The 20,870-nt window shown below is 37.8% G+C and overlaps 2 protein-coding genes across 2 annotated transcripts; both read left to right on the top strand.

The window, feature by feature from the left end:
- The first annotated feature begins 5,154 nt into the window (after positions 1 to 5,154).
- Positions 5,155 to 6,099, top strand: LOC100757571 (olfactory receptor 507). Its single transcript, XM_027410328.1, has one exon. The coding sequence runs from the start codon at positions 5,155 to 5,157 to the stop codon at positions 6,097 to 6,099; it is 945 nt and encodes a 314-aa protein (XP_027266129.1).
- A 5,584-nt stretch (positions 6,100 to 11,683) lies between these two features.
- On the top strand, positions 11,684 to 12,655 carry LOC100773291 (olfactory receptor 502-like). Its single transcript, XM_027410329.1, has one exon. It carries the CDS (start codon positions 11,684 to 11,686, stop codon positions 12,653 to 12,655), a length of 972 nt encoding a protein of 323 aa, XP_027266130.1.
- Positions 12,656 to 20,870: the final 8,215 nt, after the last annotated feature.

The following is a 20,870-nucleotide window of genomic DNA, read 5'->3' as shown; positions in this document are numbered from 1 at the left end:
AGAGAAACTGGGAACTTTACTAAACGACAAATACAGTTCACACAGAGACTGAAAACCTTACATTCTTGGTCCTTTAGTAGTGTACCATTACAGAATAACACAACTTCTTAGAAGCAAGATTGTTTTACATGTCAATCCCAGTTCCCCCTCCCTCCTCTCCTCCCTTGCCACCCCCCAACTAAAACGCTACCTATCATATACCCTTTCTGCTCCCCAGGGAGGGTGAGGCCTTCTATAGGGGGATCTTCAGAGTCTGTCATATCCTTTGGGATAGGGCCTAGGCCTACCCCTGTATGTCTTGTCTCAGGGAGTATCTCTCTATGTGGAATGGGCTTCCAAAGTCCATACCTATGCTAGGGATAAATACTGGTCTACTACAAGAGGCCCCATGGATTTCCAAGGTCTCCTCATTGACACCCACATTCATGGGGTCTGGATCAGTCCCATGCTGGTTTCCCAGCTATCAGTCTGGGGACCAAGAGCTCCCCCTTTTTCATGTCAGCTGTTTCTGGAGGTTCACCAGCCTGGTCTGGACCCCTTTGCTCATCATTCCTCTTTCCCTGCAACTGGATTCCAGTTCAGTTCAGTGTTCAGCTGTGGGTGTCTGCTTCTACTTCCACTAGCTGATGGATGAAGGCTATATGATGGCATATAAGGTAGTCATCAATCTCATTATGGGAGACGGGCTTTGAAGGTAGACTCTCCCCTATTGCTTAGATTCTTAGTTGGGGTCAACCTTGTAGATCTCTGGACATTTCCCTAGTGCCAGATTTCTCTTTAAACCTATAATGGCTCCCTCTATTATGGTATCTCTTATCTTGCTCTCCTCTATTATTCCCTGGACTCAACCATCCTGCTCCCTCATGTCCTCCTCACCACTCCTCCCCTTCTCATTCCCCTGGCTCCCTCTCTCCTCCCCCATGCTCCCAATTTTCTTGGGAGACCTTGTCCCTTTCCCCTTCTCCAGGGGCCATGTATGTCTCTCTTAGAGTGCTCCTTGTTTCCTAGATTCTCTGGTGGTGTGGATTGTAGGCTGGTAATCCTTTGCTCTATGTCTAAAATCCATATATAAGTGAGTATATACCATGTTTGTCTTTTTGTAACTGGGTTACCTTGCTCAGAATGGTTTTTTCTAGTTCCATCCAACTATTCACAGACAGACCTTGAAAGAACAATTCTCAACTTCATATGGAAAAGGGATAGCCAAAACAACACTACACAATAAAGGAATTTCCAGAGGCATCACCATCCCTGACTTCAAGCTCCATTACAGAGCTATAGTCCTGAAAACATCTTGGTATTGGCACAAAAATAGACAGGTAGACCAATGGAATCCAGTTGAAAACCCTTATATTAACCCCCACACATATAAACACCTGCTTTTTGACAAAGAAGCCAAAGTTATACAATGGAATAATGAAAGCATCTTCAACAAATGGTACTGGCATAACTGGATGCTGTCATGTAGAAGACTGCAGATAGATCCATGTATATCTCCAGGCACAAAACTTAAGTCCAGATGGATCAAAGACCTCAACATAAATCCAGCCACAGTGAACCTCAAGTCCAGATAGACAAAAGACCTCAACATAAATCCACCCATACTGAACCTATTAGAAGGCAAAGTAGGAAATAACCTTGAATTAATTGGTACAGGAGATTGCTTCCTTAACATTACACCAGTAATGGGGAATGTACTTCTGTGTATGTTCATCTTATTGATTGTTGAATAAAGTACAGTTTGGCCAATGAGGCAGCAAGTTAGATGGGATAGGAGTCAAGGAGGATTCTGGGAAATGTTGTAAAGAAGTGGGGATCCAGGCAGGAAGTGACATAGCAGGGGGACTCATATTTAAACAAGGACAAGCATGAAGTGGTTCTTTTACCCTTCGCTCTTCCTCCTGCTCTCTACTCTGATCCACCATGTGATCCTGGGAATGACAACACCATCGGAAGGCATCCAATAAGATAAGTCTTATAAAATATATAGGTTTATGATAATTAAGACTGAGCTAGCAGATGAGAAATCCTAGTCACTGTCCAAGCAGCATTTGTACCTAATATAAGTCTCTGTATATTATTTTGGCCATCCACATGGCGGGCAGAACTCAAATGGGTGGTGGAAAGATTTATTGTAACATTATCTTGTGGTTTTTCTTTTTCAGTTTATTTATGTGGTGGATTACATTGATGGATTTTCATATGTTGAACCATCCCTGCATCCCTGGTATGAAGCCTACTTGATCATGGTGTATGATTTTTCTGATGTGTTCTTGGATTCGATTTGCCAGTATTTTGTTGAGTACTTTTGCATCAATGTTCATGAGGGATATTGGTCTCTAGTTCTCTTTCTTAGTTGTGTCTTTGTGTGGTTTGGACACCAAGGTAATTGTAGCTTCATAAAAAGTGTTTGGCAATGATCCTTCTGTTTCTATTGTGTGGAACAATTTGAAGAGTATTGGTATTATCTCTTCTTTGAATTTCTGGTAGAATTCGACACTGAAACCATCTGACCCTGGGCTTTTTTTGGTTGGAAGACTTTTGGTGACTGCTTCTATTTCTTTAGGGGTTGTAGGTCTATTTAAATTGTTTATCTGTTCTTGATCTAATTTTGGTAAGTGATATCTATCCAGAAAATCATCCATTTCCTTTAAATTTTCCAATTTTTCGTGTTCAGGTTTTCATAGTATGACCTGATGATTCTCTGGATTTCCCCAGTATCTGTTGTTATGTCCATCTTTTCATGTCTGATTTTGTTAACTTGCATGTTCTCTCTCTGCTTTTTGATTAGATTGGATAAAGATTTGTCTATCCTGTTGATTTTCTCAAAGAACCAGCTCTTTGTTTCATTGATTCTTTGTATTGTTTTCTTTGTTTCTACTTTATTGATTTCATCTCTCAATTTGAGTATTTCTTGGCATTTATTCCTCCTGGAATAATAAAGGAGTGACTTTACTCCTTTTTTCTAGAGCTTTCAGGTGTTCTGTTATTTCTCTAGTATGGCTATTCTCCAGTTTCTTCATGTAGGCACTTAATGCTATGAACTTTTCTCTTAGAACTGCTTTCAGAGTGTCCCCATAGGTTTGGTCATGTTGTGCCTTCATTGTCATTTGATTTCTTTCTTTATTTCTTCCTTCACCCAGGAATGATGCAATTAAACATTGTTCAATATTCCTTTATACTATGTGAATATATGTTGCTGTGATTGGTTTAATAAACAAGCTGACTGGCTAATACATAAACAGGATATATAGTTAGGGAGGAAAGCCAAACTGAGAATGATGGGATGAGGAAGGGCAGAGTCAGAGAGTCGCTGGCAGATGCAGAGAGAACAAGATGGGCATGCTGTAATGAGAAAATGTAGCAAACCAAGTGGGTAAGCATGGATTAATATCAGTGGGTTAATTTAAATGTAAGAGTTAGCTAGTAACAAGCCTGATCTATCAGCTGAGCATTTGTAATTAATATAAGCCTCTGTGTGGTAATTTGAGGAGCAGATGCTAGATATCAGGTAACAAGTAGTCAAGAGAGAAACATACAACTACTATCCAAATTTGCTTCTTGACATTTGTATTCATGTATAATGAATGGCTCATTTTCACCTGAGATAATGGTCCCTGGGGTTTTGGATTCACATTCGAATCCCCAGACTCTTCAGAGACTTACTCTCAATGGTAGACAATGACTGTGGGATACAGGTAGGAAGGCTATAAAACCATGCTATAATTATCTTGACTTTCTATTTTAGAATGAATTCTTATTTCAAAAGGTAAGTGTAAAGACATTCCTCTGCTATTGGAAAATACTTTATTCTTTGATGTATATGTTTATAAGTTGTAGTCAAGAAACAAGTCATGTATAATAAAGAAAAATTAACATAATTTATATTTCCATAGTGAAATTCCTGTGAATAATTAAGCATAAAATTTAGTTTTCATTGCTTTCTTATTTATCCATGCACTTAGAAGACTGGAAATCCACATGGTCTCTAATGTCATGTTAGCTCAAAACTCAAGAAAAATGCAAATGAATTTTGACATTGCTTTGACATTGGTGATTTCCTGACAAATACCTCATGGGAAGACAGACTTTGTTTACTAATCAGAAACGATAGGGTTACAGACTCCAGGCACTCCAAACACAAGAATATAAGGTTAAGAATCTCAAAACACAAGAGTCAGCCTACTCCTAGATAGAGAACCTGGGTAAACTTAATATTCCAGGTTGAATATTTACCTGTGTACTTTGTAACCAATCACATTATTTCATTCCATTGTACTCCAGCTAGAAAATATCATTATGTAAGGAGAGGATTTGGTGACTGGTGATAAGACAATGATTTAATTAGTTAGTATTTAAAGTATGTAGTAAATTTATAGTAAGTTCTCCCATTTGACATTTTAGTTCTTCCTAGTTCTTCCAAGAAATTTTATTTCTCGCTATAAAAACTAGCCTTAAGATAATCAGGCAGTTGATTGACTTAACAACCCAAATCCCTAACTATGGGCATTCTGTTTGGAAAGCTGACCTGCTGTCACTACTATATTAATACATGCTCCTCACTTTATTGTCACTCTTCAAACCACTCTGTCTGTGGTTTGTGTTTTCAATCTAGTGTTTCTTATGTAACATTAAGTTACTTAGCATTTTCAAATTACATATTTTATCAACCATAAAATTGAATCACTAAGAGTCCTAACATTTCATGTAAATGGTAGTAGACACTACATAATATATTAAATAGAGTACAGGTGATTTGCAAAGGATTCTTAAAGGTCATAAATTATTAAAGAGTTCATTACATAATTTTACATTTGCAAAGCTTAATTCTTTCTGATTTGTTATTTTCAAAAACCTCACAGTTTACACATTTAGTTTTAAATACAATTAGGTATGTTTAAGTATATACATGATGCAAATTAATGATACATCATTAGAAGGAACTTGCTAGCATTTCACTTTTAAATTTGTAAAATAATTAATACACACACATATGGAAACTCTGGTAGTCCAATTAATATCCCAAATATATGTTTTGAAGGACATGTTTGTTTATACTAGATATGTGTTATTGAAAATGTAGCTAGATATTTATAAATCCTTTCTTGTAATGTCTCCATCACAGCCTTGATCTAGCAGCAGTTATACTGTCCTATGGCTTTCCTGGAGGATGGGAACCACACTTCAGTGACAGAGTTCATTTTATTGGGCTTGACAGATGACCCAGTCCTTAGAGTTGTCCTCTTCACCATCATCCTGTGCATCTACCTGGTGACTGTGTCTGGGAACCTCAGTACCATCCTCCTCATCAGAGTCTCTTCTCAGCTCCATCACCCCATGTACTTTTTTCTCAGTCACTTGGCTTCTGTTGACATAGGCATCTCATCTTCTGTCACACCCAATATGCTTGTCAACTTCCTGATAGAAAGAACTACCATCTCCTACCTTGGATGTGCCATCCAGCTTTGCTCAGGTGCTTTCTTTGGATCAACTGAGGCCTTTATTCTGGCTACCATGGCTTATGATCGTTTTGTGGCAATCTGTCACCCACTGCTTTATTCAACCAAAATGTCCGCACAAGTCTGTGTCCAGTTACTTGTAGGATCCTACATTGGTGGTTTTCTTAATGCTTCCTCCTTCACCATTTCCTTCTTTTCTTTTCTTTTCTGTGGACCAAATAGAGTCAATCACTTTTTCTGTGATTTTACTCCTTTAGTTGAACTCTCCTGTTCTGATGATAGTGTCCTCATAGTTTTTGATTCATTTTCTGCAGGCTCCATCATTGTGATCACAGTGTTTGTCATAGCCATTTCGTACACCTACATCCTCATCACCATCCTTAACATGCGTTCCACTGAGGGTCGCCGGAAAGCCTTCTCCACTTGCACCTCCCACCTCACTGCAGTGATTGTGTTTTATGGGACTGTCACATTCATCTATGTGATGCCCAAGTCCAGCTACTCCACAGACCAGAATAAAGTATTATCTGTGTTCTACATGGTGGTGATCCCCATGTTGAACCCACTCATCTACAGTCTCAGGAATAATGAGATTAGGGGTGCTCTGAAGAGACAGTTTAGTAAGAATACATTTTCCTAGAGATATTCATTTCATGCATAACCAAAAATATTTCCAAAAATCAGATATTGAAAATTATTTTCAGTTGTATTCACATCTCAAAGTAATTCCCTGCTATGTAGAAATTGCTGACTACATAATTTTTAAGTCTGTGTCCATTTTCAATAATAGTTACCCTTAAGTGTATATAGCAACTATAGTTAAAAGAAATACATTTAGAGAGAAAAATAACAATGTGGAGCAGACAATAAAATTGTTAGAGGTAATTTTTTTATTGCAGTGGAAACTTCTATTTGGGTGGGACTTTCACACTCATAGGCATTAGATACGTGTTACAATCTTCTGATGCAAAAACTAGCAGTTTGTGAGAGGGGTGTCCCATTTGGGGGTGAGATATTGCTGATCAATGTGATGCCCTAGGGAATATTTTTTAAATTATGTGAGTGGAATCCAGAGCCTGGTAGAATCTATGTGATATAACTGTAAACCATAGGCTCAGCTTACCTGAGGATATTTATTCATCTCTGTATGATAATAACAACCATATTTGTCATTCTCTCCCAACTTATTTCCTTATGCTTAAGAGCCCCATCATTGAATCAGTTCATTTCTGTAGGAACATAAGTGTATTTTTCTCTCTCCCCTTCTCTGTTGTTCTACTTTGCCGAAAGTTTATAGATTTGAGACAAACATTGGTCTACTGCTATTTATTGTCAGTGTCTCTACTTCAGGCTTATGTCTTTCACAATAAATGTGCCAATAAGATGGCTAATATACTCTGTCACCTTGACTATGATGTGATGCCCAGATGTTTGCTCCAATACCAGTGCAAGTAAGACTTGGATGGTGTGGGAAGGTAATTAGAATCTCCACTCACTGAATAAAGCAGATGATCACTTAATGTTTTTATCTCTCAAAGCTTTTTCTGATCAGGTCAATGTTTTAAGTATTAGGGCCTCTGAGAGGAGAGTCTTCTGCCTCCAACATGGTTTTAAACTATAAGCTATAATACCAACTCCTTTCAGTATATTGTAGCTGTTTTTCTTCCCTATGTATTTTAGATACAGTTATGAAATTTCATGAAAAAAATTCTCTCTCTCTCTCTCTCTCTCTCTCTCTCTCTCTCTCTCTCTCTCTCTCTCTCCTCTCCTCTCCTCTCCTCTCCTTTTCCAGTTCCCTGTTTCTCTTGTGTATGTAAATTTTATAAGGCAATCCCACAAAAACCTGTCAGAAGACATGATGTATGTGAGTGTGTCTGTGTACACATCTATATACATGCACATTTATGTATCTATATTTATGTATAGGCTTCTTTCTCTGGGGAAGCCTAACTGATACAACTGCTCACTAACTTTTGATTTCTATCCCTCAAACTCTGAATTAGTTTGTGTTTGTGTATTTAGAAAAAATCTTGAGAGATGAAAATGAACTACAGGAATTAATCATTTGCTACTGTTTCAAAATCTTAAACTTGTCCATATTCTTTGCTATGTCAAGACACCCCCCTCACACATAGTGCTACTACTACCCACAGCATACTTTTCCTTTCATGTCGGTGACACTCTGATTAATCTATGTCTTCCAACTTGTCATTGTTGAGTATTTCTAGGAAGACCACTTTAAACTCCACTCTAAACCAAGAACACATTATATGATGACCAGTCCTCCCAATCTTCAGAGTGCTTGTTGTTGTGTACTCCTGTCTTTTTTCTGTACAGTGCAATTTTGCATTGACAGTTAAAGAATGTCCTCTTTCCCTACTCCCTACATTTCACACCGTTCTAGGATCTGAGTGTGATTTAATGCTCATTCAGTTGAAGTAAATGAAAAAAATTAAATATATAAATGGCTAAATGAAATTTTGCTATTCAGACTCAGTAGTCTGAATATTTGACAGAAGGTGTAAAGAGTTACTGCAGTGTAAGGGAAAGGTCAGGGTCAAGGAAATCCTCTTATCTGTCATCCTTAACTCACATCCTTTACTCACATGAGTAAAACGAGAAAACAGTCGAGAGATTTTTGCCACTGTGGAGCTTAGGTTACTGATATATCTTTCAACTCTCTGATTCAGGTAAAATGGTTTCTATTAGACTAACTTTATCAAACAAAATAAAAGAGAAGCAGGGTATATATTTTTATGAAATATAAAAATAAATTTCTAGAAAGTTTTTATTGAAAAATATCATCTATTGGAAGAGCATTTGTTCATCCATAGGAGTTAGACTATTGTACTGTTCTCTGACTCATATTAGCTACTTGTTTGCGGGACGGGGAGGGCGGGGTCCACATTCAGATTCATCTGAGATCTGTGATGCTTAGGAAAAAATGTATTCTGAATGGTGCAGATTGAGCATACTGCTTGCTGTGGATTATACACCTTCCTACAGAATGTTGATTTATATAATATATAATATATATATTAAAAACTAAAACTTTTATTTATACTTCTCTGCACTCTTTTACTTCTAATTCATTTCCTTCCTGTAATAAACCACATCATCTACTCACTGTGTTGATTCAGAAGCTTAAGAATGAAAAGTGTTCACCAGTTGTAGTAGTTCCCCAGTGGTATTTTTGAGGTCATTTATGTATACTATCATATCATTTGCAAATAGCAATACTTTGACTTCTTCCTTCCAATTTGTATCCTCTTGTTCTTCTGTAGTAGTCTTACAGTTCTAACTGGAACTTCAAGTACTGTATTGAATAGATATGAGAGAGTGGACAGCCTTGATTTGTTCCTGATTTTAGTGGAATTGCTTTGAGTTTCACTCCATTTAATTTTTATGTTGGCTATATATAGCTTTTATTATGTTTATTGTGTTCCTTTTATCCCTGAATTTTCCAAGACTTTTATCCTGAAGTGTGGGAGTCCACAAATTGACTATTTCAGTTTGACTTACAGTCATAAAATTCAAACCTATTCTTGACCAGGATTTTTTCTGCTGGGGCTAGGGTGCCTAGATCCACCCTGGCCTCCAGTATAGCCTAAGTTTCCTTCCAAAGTTGTAGGCCAGAATATAGATCCCAGGGAAAAAGGAGAAGACTGGGGTTGTAGCATGTCTTTATAGTGTATTTGCAGGTGGGCAGTGTATTACCTGGGGTTCCTAGATTTGGCCTGCCTCTGGTAAAGTCAAAGTCTTCTTCTGAATTTTTTGCCTGGGATATTGAAACAAGGGATAGGGAACAGTTCACTCTACTACCAATTTTTAAGTCACTAGTATTTTATATTTTTGCCTATAAAAATTGTGTGTGCCTCAAATAATCATTCAATTTTGTATCTCATCCATCCCTATATCTATGAAAGTACCTAATAGAGTATGTTACATCAATCACTGAAATACTAAAAGAAAAATAAGTACACATAAATGAAAAAACAAAATAGTTCATTTAATGTTTGGTTTAATGTATTCAAACACAAAATAACCTAAATCAAATACCAACTTAAATGTTTTACCTAAGATAATTGGTTATCATGTACCTCCACAATTATCATACCATAAAGAGGAAAACAAGAGATAATTTGAGATTGACAGATTCCTTAAAAGATCAATTGTGTTTGTGTAAAGTGAACTCCTCAATATTCACTGGGACTGAGGAAATGAGCCTTGGTGATTTGAATCCACCCTTGAATCCAGAGCCTCAGGGGAAATTATCCCTATTGACAATGACAGTGGAGACAGCTTTGCAGCTATAAAATCATAATAGCATTGAATTTCTTATTCTGAAATGAATTCTTATACTAAGAGGTAAGATTTTGTCACTGTTGGTAAATGAGGATCATTAATTCTTTGAAATGAACTGTATTTATAAATCATGGTGGAGAAACACGTCAGAGGGAATCAAGCAATTATGTAACAGAAGGTGAAAAAGAATCAAACTTTCATAAAATCACCTTTTAAATATATAAATAAATTATTTAGAATAATGAGGTATAAAATAAGTTCTCAGAGATTCTTTATTTATCCATCCATTGGGAAGACAGAAACCAACATGACCTTCAAAGATATGTACAAGTATCATTCAGCCAAAAAGTTAACATGTTCACTAGCTTTGAAACTCTTTGGTGGCTTACTGTCAGTGAATATCATATACAAAATCCTTCTTTGTTTGGCCTGAATGTTCCAGCATCACAGGCATCACTGTGGACAAATGCGGATATAAATACAGAATGTGAGGAAGGAGAGTCTATTGGTGCCATGCTGAGTGAGCCTTGATGCACCTCTTAACTTCTAAGTTTGGATATTTATTGATCAGTGTCCTCTGCTGAAAAATAATCATGTGAACTTATTCCATCACACTCCAGTTAGAAAATACTGTAATATTGGTAAAGGATTTGGTGTGCCTAAATAAAAAAATAATGACAATGTGCTAAATGCTATTCAAATTTTATATGATAGTAAATTGATATTTTGGATTATTTTAAATAGCAATGATCCATTTTGAAGTATTAAAAATATTTAATATAAATTTGAATTTTTGGTTTTAAAGACTTTGTGAATAATACTGCCAACAAATTATCTTTCTGTGTACTAATGATAGGAAAGCTGAAATGCTATCTTTCTGTCCTTCCCTAATCTACATATGCTCTGAATGGAATTGCCACCATTCATTTATGGTGTGATTACTAAAAATAATAAACTAAGTTCAACTTACCTGGGGTTCATATCTTGTTTTTATCTTTACTTTGTATATATGAGTGTTGCCTTCCTGCAGGTATGTGTATCATGGTGTCTAGGAGAATCAAAAGATGCATTGCTCCACAGAACTGTAAAAAGATACTGCTGTGAAAAGGCATCTGGGTGCTGGGGATGAAACCCAGGTCCTCTGCAAGTGCATCCAGTGCACTTAACCATGGAGCAATCTCTTGAACCCCATAATTCTGTTACTTCTATATATGGTACTTAAAATATTTTTCTGCTGTAAAATAAAAATTACAAAAGAACTAAATTCTATTTCATGGAAATAAAAATAGAAATACATACAATTTTTTAAATCTTGTGCTAGTGATTTAGTAAGTATTCAATAAATTTAGCAATAAGTCTTTGTTACATGTGTGTATTATTTTACATTTTAATCCTTAGTTATGCTTTAATAAACACATTGTTATTTTCAAAAGACACATACTATTTAACATTTATTTATCTAATTAGTTCTGTGAAGAAACAGTGCAGGTAACACAGCATAGGTGTGGATGTCAACATTTGGTTCTCTCCTCCTATCATATGCATTCCTGGAATCAAATGTCAGATTTGGTGGCAAGAACATTACCTTAACAAGCCATCTCACCAGGCTGTTTTGAGATTTTAAATCTTTAGCTTTAATAACAATTAAGAATGATTTATTATAAATAAATGTAAATGAAAGTTATCTGCTATTTGTATCACATTTTCAAAATTTCTGATGAAATAATTTGAAATACTGCACAGAAATGTATAAATAATGAAAACTGAGGAAAACATCCACATTGGTCCAATGTTCTGAATAATATATTAATTTGTAATGCTCTCTGTGTTTGTATTAATGAAATAACCTGACCTATTTACAAATCCCTTCCTGTAATGTCTCCATCACAGCCTGGTTCTGGCAGCAACTACCCTGCACCATGGCTTTCCTGGAGGATAGGAACCACACTGCAGTGACAGAGTTCATTTTATTGGGCTTGACAGATGACCCAGCACTTAGAGTTGACCTCTTCACCATCATCCTGTGCATCTACGTGGTAACTGTGTCTGGGAACCTCAGCACCATCCTTCTCATCAGAGTCTCTTCTCAGCTTCATCAACCCATGTACTTTTTTCTCAGTCATTTGGCTTCTGTTGACATAAGCTTATCATCTTCTGTCACACCCAATATGCTTGTTAATTTCCTGGCAAATCAAAGTACCATCTCCTACCTTGGATGTGGCATGCAGTTCAGCTCAGCTGTTTTATTTGGATCTGTTGAATGCTTCCTTCTGGCTGCCATGGCTTATGATCGCTTCATGGCAATCTGCAACCCACTACTTTATTCATCCAAATTATCCACACAAGTCTGTATCCATTTGGTTGTAGGATCTTACATAGGAGGATTTCTTAATGCTTCCTTTGGAACTCTTTTCTTTTTTTCATTTCTTTTCTGTGGACCAAATAGAGTCAATCACTTTTTCTGTGATTTTGCTCCTTTGATGGAACTCTCCTGTTCTGATGTCAGTGTCCCTGGAGTTGTTATTTCATTTTCTGCTGGATCAGTCACTATGACCACATTGCTTGTCATATTTATATCCTATACTTACATCCTCATCACCATCCTCAAGATGCACTCCACTGAGGGTCGGCAGAAAGCCTTCTCTACCTGCACCTCCCACCTCACTGCAGTCACTCTCTACTATGGCACTGTCACATTTATTTATGTGATGCCCAAGTCCAGCTACTCCACAGACCAGAACAAGGTGGTATCTTTATTCTATGTGGTGGTGATCCCTATGTTGAACCCCCTCATCTATAGCCTCAGGAATAATGAGATTAAGGAGGCTCTGAAAAGAGAAATTTATAAGCAAACATTTTCAAAGAGTATTCAGTTGTTTTGTAAAACTTAATATAATAATGGCAATCAGCAAGACCAATATGACCATCATCCCAGGTTGGTTATTAACCTGATTACTCCTTTTGCCCTAATCTATTTCTCTCAGTATTTATAGTTATTATATTTTATTGCATTTCTCTTTTATATGTTTTAAGATGTCTTTCAGAATATTATACAATGTAATTTGATCATGCTCACCCTGTCTCTTCTCAGTTTTACAGTTCCATCTTCTACACACCCAACACTATATGCTTTTTTGTCAACTCCAACTACGTATATACAGACCTATATACAGACCTATATGTAGTTATATAGACATCTATTGACACATGGTTAGCCTACTGAGGCTGTATTCTTAAGGAAAATTGACTTTCCTTGATCTGGAAGATATCAATTGCAAATATTACCTTAGCTAGGAGTGTACCTCATGCCCTTGATTACTCTCCATGCTGGTGGGATTTTTTTCTGGTTTGAATTTGTAGATGCTAACACAGCTACCTTGAATTCATACCTGAAACCCTTATTTGTGTCCTGCAAACAATGTTTCTTTGTAGTCATTTACCACTTCTGCCACTCTTTCACAATGATTCTGAGGCTAGGGAGAAGGGTTGTGATAAAGATGTTCCACTTGAAGATGAGTATTCCATAGTGTCTAATTATCTGCATATTAAACAGTTGTGTGTTAATCACTATCTACTACAAAAAGAAGCTGCTCTGTTAAGGGGTGGAAGATCAACTAGTCTTGGTATAATGGCAAGCCATTTCAAATTGGTTTGATATTATGTCTTTTTAGTAGAATAATGGTAGCAGGATATTCTCTAGGTCCTATGAACTGTATAGCTTAGTTTTTGTCTCTGATACTGCTGTTAATTGTAGGTATCATTTTGTGGACCTAACCTTAGACACAGTCAGTAAATATTTGGTTATTTGCATGACATTTGTGCCACTATAACACTAATAGGCATGTATTGTGATTCTGATGGTTATTTGAGCTTGTAAGTTTCACAAGACAAATTGTCTATAAATGGTGCATGATGTTTATAAATATGGTTATATTTGGCTATTACTATTTACAAATTTTCATTCGTTCCATTCACTTCAAAATAGAATTCAGATACTTCTCTGTCTTCCATGATTCTGTTCTTAGATTAACCTGACTACTTTTTTTAAACATAGATTTTTAAATTAGAAACAAGCTTCTTTTACATATCAATCTCAGTTCCTTCTCCCTCCCCTCCTCCCCTGCCCCCCACCGACCCCCATATCCCATCCCCTTTCTGCTGCCCAGGAAAGGTGAGGCCTTCCTTGGGGGATCTTCAAAGTCTGTCATAGCATTTGGAGCAGGGCCTAGACACTCCCCACAGTGTCTAGGCTATGAGAGTATCCCTCTATGAGGGTAGGGCTCCCAAGTTCATTTTGTACTAGGGGTAAATACTGATTAATACCAGAGGCCCCTGAGATTGTCCAGAACTCCAAACTAATTTCCTCCTTCAGGGGGTCTGGAACAGTCCTATGCTGGTTTCCCAGCTTTCAGTCTGGGGTCACATGTTCATGTTCAGACAATGTCCATGACCCCTTGTTCAGTTCAGCTGTTTCTATGGGTTTCTCTTGCCTGGTCTTGACCCCTTTGCTCATCACTCCTCCCTCTTGCAACTGGATTCCAGAGTTCAGCTCAGTGTTTAGCTGTGAGTGTCTGCATCTGCTTCCATCAGCTACTGGATGAAGGCAATAGGATGGCATATAAGGAAGTCATCAATCTCAATGTGATACATTTACACAATGGAGTACTACTCAGTGGGGAAAAAACAATGGAATCTTGAAATTCCCAGGCAAATGGAAAGAACAAGAAGAAACCATCCTCAGTGAGGTAACCCAGTCTCAAAAAGACAAAAATGGTATGTACTCACTCATATATGGATTAGATCTAGAGCAAAGAAGTAGCAGCCTACAATCCACACTGCCAGAGAAGCTAGGAAAAAGGAGGACCCTAAGAAAGACACATATGGTCCACCGGAGAAGGGGGAAGGGACAAGATCTCCTAAGCTAATGGGGATCATGTAAAGAGGGGAGAGGGATTTAGAAGAAAGAGAAGGAGAAAAGGGGAGGACAGGAGGGAGCAGGAAGATATAGTCAGGGAAGGAATGGAGGGGAACAAGAAAAGGGATGCCATCATAGAGGGAGCCATTATATTTTTAAAGAGAATTCTGGAACTAGGGAAATGTCCAGAGATCTACAAGGTCGACCCCAACTAACAATCTAAGCAATAGTTGAGAGGCAACCTGACTACTTTTTATTTCTTGAGAATATCAGGATGTTACGATAAATCTTTCCGCCAAAAGCCGCCAAGCCCCTCCGCCACCTGTGTGCTTTACGACAGCTGCCTGCCCGAGTTAGAACCCAAATTAATACACAGAGAGACTTGTATTAGGTTCAAATGCTGCTTGGCCAATGACTAGGATTTCTCATCTGTTAGCTCAGTCTTAATTATCATAAACCTATATATTTTATAAGACTTATCTTATAGAGGATGCCTTTCGCTGGCACCCTCTCTTGCCGGTGGCTCACATGGCGCCGCTGGAGGAAGAGCAGAGGGGAAAAAGGGACACTTCCTGTTTCCTTTGCTTAAATATGAGTCTCCTTGCTATGTCACTTCCTGCCTGGATCACCACTTCTCTACTACATTTCCCAGAATCCTCTTTGACTCCTAGTCCTGTCTAACTTGCTGTCTCATTGGCCAAACAGTATTTTAGTCAATAATCAATAAGATAAAACATACAAAGAAGTACATTCCCCATCATCAGAATCAGTGCATTTGCTATTTTCTACTTTGGATATTTAAGCCCACTTTCCATACTACAATCCATTCTTGGTTTTCTGATCAAATATCAAATGCCTTATGGAAATTTCATTGCTATTTTATCCAAGCTAAAAACACTGACCCCCGCTACAGCTACCTTTACAGTTCATACTATTTCCATATATTCTTCTCCACATTGTTTTAAATGTACTTTCTACTGAAGTTATAATTTCATGAGAATTATTCCGTTCAGTAATATTTTCTAGTGTCTACTTGGCTCTACAATGAATACTTAATATCTATGTGTAATGGTTTGCCTGCACTGATTAGAGGAAGAGATGAGTGACTGTTCTCCCTGATGGACAGCCCTCTCTAGGCCCTACACCCTGGGGTGCATCCCATGCCTCCCACCCATCACAGCCTCACTAGATGATCAGCAGGAAAGATTCCTGCAGGCAGGCCACTCCACCACCCCCACCTACTATTGTGCACTGTAACCTATATGTACCATTCCACTCCACAAATCCAACCATCACTGTGACATAAGCAGCCCCAGGAAGCACAAGGACTGCCTACACTTATTGGAGGAATGGAAGCTCCCAGAGGCACAGATAACACCTAAACTGATTGGAAGAGGAGATGGGTAGATAGCAATGCAAAAACTATTCAATATGTAAAGAGCAACATGGCGCCACTGGAACCTAATTGTTCTCCAGTATTAAGACCTAAGCATTCCAACGCAGATGAAGCAAAATAAGATGACCTTAAACATTATGTTTGTGAAGATGATAGAACCCCTGAAAGAGTAAACGAAAAATTCCATTAAAGAAATCGAGGGAAAGACAAACAAAAAACTGGAAGAAATCAATAAATTCCTTAAAGAAAGCCAAGGAAAAACAATCAACCAGGTAATGGAAACATTAAGGCTTGAAAATTGATCCACTACAAGGGGCCCCATAGATTTCTAAGGTCTCCTCACTGACACCCACATTCAGGGGGTCTGGATCAGTCCCATGCTGGTTTCCCAGCTATCAGTCTGGGAACTAAGAGATCTTCTTTGTTCAGGTCAGCTGTTTCTGTAGGTTTCACCAGCCTAGTATGGACCCCTATGCTCCTCAGTCCTCCTTCTCTGCAACTGGATTTTAGTTTAGTTCAAGGTTTAGTTGTGGGTGTCTGCTTCTACTTCCACCATCTGCTGGATGAAGGCTATATGATGGCATATGAATTAGTCATCAATCTCATTATCAGAAGAGGGCATTTAAGGTACCTTCTCCTCTGTTGCTTAGATTGTTAGTTGGTGTCATCTTTGTAGCTCTCCAGAAATTTCCCTAGTGCCTGATTTCTCTTTAAACCTATAATGTCTCCCTCTATTATATTATCTCTTACCTTGCTCTTTTCTGTTCTTCCCCCAACTTAACCTCCCCACCCCATCAAGTCTTCCTCAACCCTCCTCTTTTCCCCTTCTCATTCTCCTAGCTGCCCCTCCCATCCGGTAGTGCTCCCAATTTCCCCAGAAGATCTTGTCTCTTTCCCCTTCTCCAGGGGACCATGTATGTCTCTCTTAGGGTCCTCCTTGTTTACTAGCTTCTCTGGCTGTGTGGATTGTAGGTTGGTAATCCTTTACTCTATGTCTAAAATCCACATATGTGTGAGTACATACTCTGTTTTTCTTTTGTGGATGGGTTACCTTGCTCAGAATGGTTTCTTCTAGTTTCATCCATTTGTCTATGTGTTTCAAGATTCCATTTTTTCCACTGAGTAATACTCCATTGTGTAAATGTACCACATTTTCTTTATCCATTCTTCAGTTGAGGGGCATCTAGGTTGTTTCCTGTTTCTGGCTATTACAAATAATGCTGCAATAAACATCCTTGAACAGTGTCCTTGTTGTATGAATGTGCTTCTTTTGGGTATATACCTAAGAGTGGAATTGCTGGATCTTGTGGTAGACTGATTCCCATTTTCCTGAGGAATCACCATACTGATTTCCAAAGTAGCTGTACTAGTTGGCATTCCCACCAGCAGTGGAGGAGTGTTCCCCTTTCTCCACATCCTCTCCAGCATAAACTGTCATTGGTGTTTTTGATTAGTCATTCTGATTCTGAGTATCTCAGAGTTGTTTTGATTTGCATTTCTCTGATGGCTAAGGATGTTGAACACTTTCTTGTGTGTTTTTCATCTATTTTAGATTCCTCTATTGAGAATTGTATATTTAGTTCTGTACCCCACCTTTTAATTGGATTACTTAATAAATTATTTAATGTTTTAGAGACTAGCTTCTTGTGTTCTTTGTAATTTTGAAGATCAGCCCTCTGTCAGATGTGGGGTTGGTGAATATGTTTTCCCAATCAGTGGGCTGCCATTTTGTCTTGTTGACTGTGTCCCTTGTCTTACAGAAGCTTCTCAGTTTCAGGAGATCCTATTTGTTAATTGTTGATCTCGGTGTCTGTGCTACTGGTATCATGTTCAGGAAATGATCTCCTGTACCAAGTCATTCAAGGATATTTCCTACTTTCTCTTCTAATAAGTTCAGTGTGCCTGGATTTATGTTGAGGTCTCTGATCCATTTGGACTTATGTTTTGTGCATGGCAATAGATATGGATCTATCTGCAATCTTCTACATGCCAGCATGGAGTTATGTCAGCACCATTTGCTGAAGATGCTTTCCCATCCCACATGGAGGGATACTCCCTGATCCTAGACACAAGGGGGTAGGTCTAGGCCCTATCCCAAAGTATATGACAGACTTTGAAAACCCCTATGGAAGCTCTCACCCTCCCTGAATCACCACTCTGTCAAGAAAGAAAATAAACACCTCCTAAAATTCAATGAAAATGAATACACGACATATCCAAGATTATGGAGCACTATGAAAACAATTCTAAGGGGAAAGTTCATAGCACTAATTGCCTACATAAAGAATTCTGAGAAATCTCACACTAGCCACTTAACAACACACCTGAAATCTCTAGAACAAAAAGAAGCAAACTCACCCAGGAGTGGTAGATGACAGGAAATAATCCAATTGAATGCTGAAATAAATAAAACAGAAACAAGGAAAACAATACAAATTTTGAGGAATACAGGTTTTCAAAGTATGACCTGAAGATTCTCTGGATTTCCTCAGTGTTTGTTGTTATGTCCCCCTTTTCATTACTGATTTTATTAATCTGCATATTCACTCTCTGCCATTTGGTAACTTTCGATAAACGTTTGTCTATCTTGTTAATATTCTCAAAGAACCAACTCTTCGTTACATTGATTCTTTGTAATGTTTTTCTAGTTTCTACTTTATTTATTTCAGCCCTCAATTTGATTATTTCCTGGATTCTACTGCTCTGAGGTGAGTCTGCTTCTTTTTGTTCTAGAGCTTTCAGTTGCGCTGTTAATTCTCTAGTGTGACTATTCTCCAGTTTCTTCATGTGGACACTTAGTGCTATGAACTTTCCTCTTAGCACTGCCTTCAAAGTGTCCCATATGTTTGGGTATGTTGTGTCCTCATTCTCATTGAATTCTAAGAATCTTTAATTTCTTTTTTAGTTCTTCCTCGACCCAGGAATGGTGCAATTGGGCATTATTTAATTTCCATGATTTTGTAGGTTTTCTGCAGTTTGTGTTGTTGAATTCTAACTTTAAAGCATGTTAGTTTGATAAGATTCAGGGGGTTATTTTAAATTTTTTGTACCTGTTGAGGTTTGCTAAGTTGCCAAGTATGTGGTCAATTTTAGAGAAGGTTCCGTGTGGCACTGAGAAGAAGGTATATTCTTTTGTGTTTGGATGGAATGTTCTGTAGATATCTGTTAAACCCAATTGGGCCACAACTTCTATTAGTTCCTTTGTTTTTTTGTTAAGTTTCTGTCTGGTGTTCCTGTCTAGTGGTGAGACTCGGGTGTTGAAGAATCACACTATAAGTGTGTGAGGTTTTATGTGTGACTTGAGCTTTAATAACGTTTCTTTTAGAAACATGAATGCCATTGTATTTGGGGCACAGATGTTCATAATTGAGACTTCATTTTGATGGATTTCTCCTTTGATGGGTAGGAAGTGACCTCCTTCATATCTTTGGATTGATTTTAGTTTAAAGTCTAGTTTGTTAGATATTAGGATTGCTAGCCCTGCCTGTTTCTTGGGTCCATTTGATTGGAAAAATCTTCTCCCAACCCTTTACTCTGAGGTGTGTTTCTTGTATGCAGCATAAGGATGGATTCTGTCTTCTTATAAATTCTGCTAGACGGTGTCTTTTTATAGGTAGTTAAGACCATTAATATTGAGGGATATTAATGGCCATTGATTGTTCATTCTTGTTTGTTTTGGATTTGGTGGTGGAATTGTGTGTGGATTTCCACCCCATTTTGCTTTTGGCTGTTGGTAAAGTGGGATTATCTATTGCCTATATTTTTCTAGTTGTAATTAACTTTTTGGGGTTGGAGTTTTCCTTCCAGTACTTTCTGTAGGGCTGGATTAGTAGTTACATATTGTTTAAATCTGGTTTTGTCGTGGAATATCTTGTTTTCTCCATTTATAGTGATTGAAAATTTTGCTGGGTATAGTAGTCTGGGCTGGCATCCATGGTCTCTCAGAGTTGGTAGAATATCTATCCAGGTCCTTCTAGCTTTCAGAGTTTCCATGGAGAAGTCTGGTGTAATTCTGATAGGTTTGCCTTTATATGTTACTTGGCCTTTTCCCCTTGCTGCTCTTAATATTTTTTCTTTATTCTGTACGTTTGGTGTTTTAATTATTATGTGACGAGGGGACTTTCTTTTGTGGTCCACTCTATTTGGTGTTCTGTAGGCTTCTTGTACTTTCATTGGCATGTCTTTCTTTAGGTTGGGAAAGTTTTCTTCTATGATTTTGTTGAATATGTTTTCTGCACCTTTGAGTTGGGTTTCTTCACCTTCTTCTATACCTATTATCCTTAGGTTTGGTCTTTTCACGGTGTCCCAAATTTCCTGAATATTTTGTGTTATGGTTTTGTTAGACTTCAGATTTTCTTTGCTTGACGAGTTTATTTCCTCTAGTTTGTCTTCAGCGTCTGAGATTCTGTCTTCCATCTCTTGTATTCTATTGGTTATGCTTGCATCTGTGGTACCTGATTGTTTACTAAGCTTTTCCACTTCCAGCATTCCCTCAGTTTGTGTTTTCTTTATTGTCAGTTTTCAGGTCCTGAACTGTTTCCTTCAGCTGTTTAATTGTATTTTCTTGACTTTTTTTGGCTTTCCTTGATTTCTTGCATCTTTTGGTTTGTTTTTTTCTTCCATTTCTCTGAAGGATTTTCTGATTTCCTCTCTTAGATTCTCTATCATTTCCATGAAGTTGTCTTTAAGGTTGCTCTCTTCTGCTTATTCTGTGTTCAGATGGTCATGTCTTGCTGGTGTAGAGTCCCTAGGCTCTGGTGGTATCATATTGGTTTTCCTGTTGTTGGATGTGTTC

Source organism: Cricetulus griseus, chromosome 3, assembly GCF_003668045.3.
Source record: "Cricetulus griseus strain 17A/GY chromosome 3, alternate assembly CriGri-PICRH-1.0, whole genome shotgun sequence".
Taxonomy (NCBI): domain Eukaryota; kingdom Metazoa; phylum Chordata; class Mammalia; order Rodentia; family Cricetidae; genus Cricetulus; species Cricetulus griseus.
The sequence above is the reverse complement of the archived record's forward strand: the minus strand, read 5'-3'. Positions and strand labels throughout refer to the sequence as shown.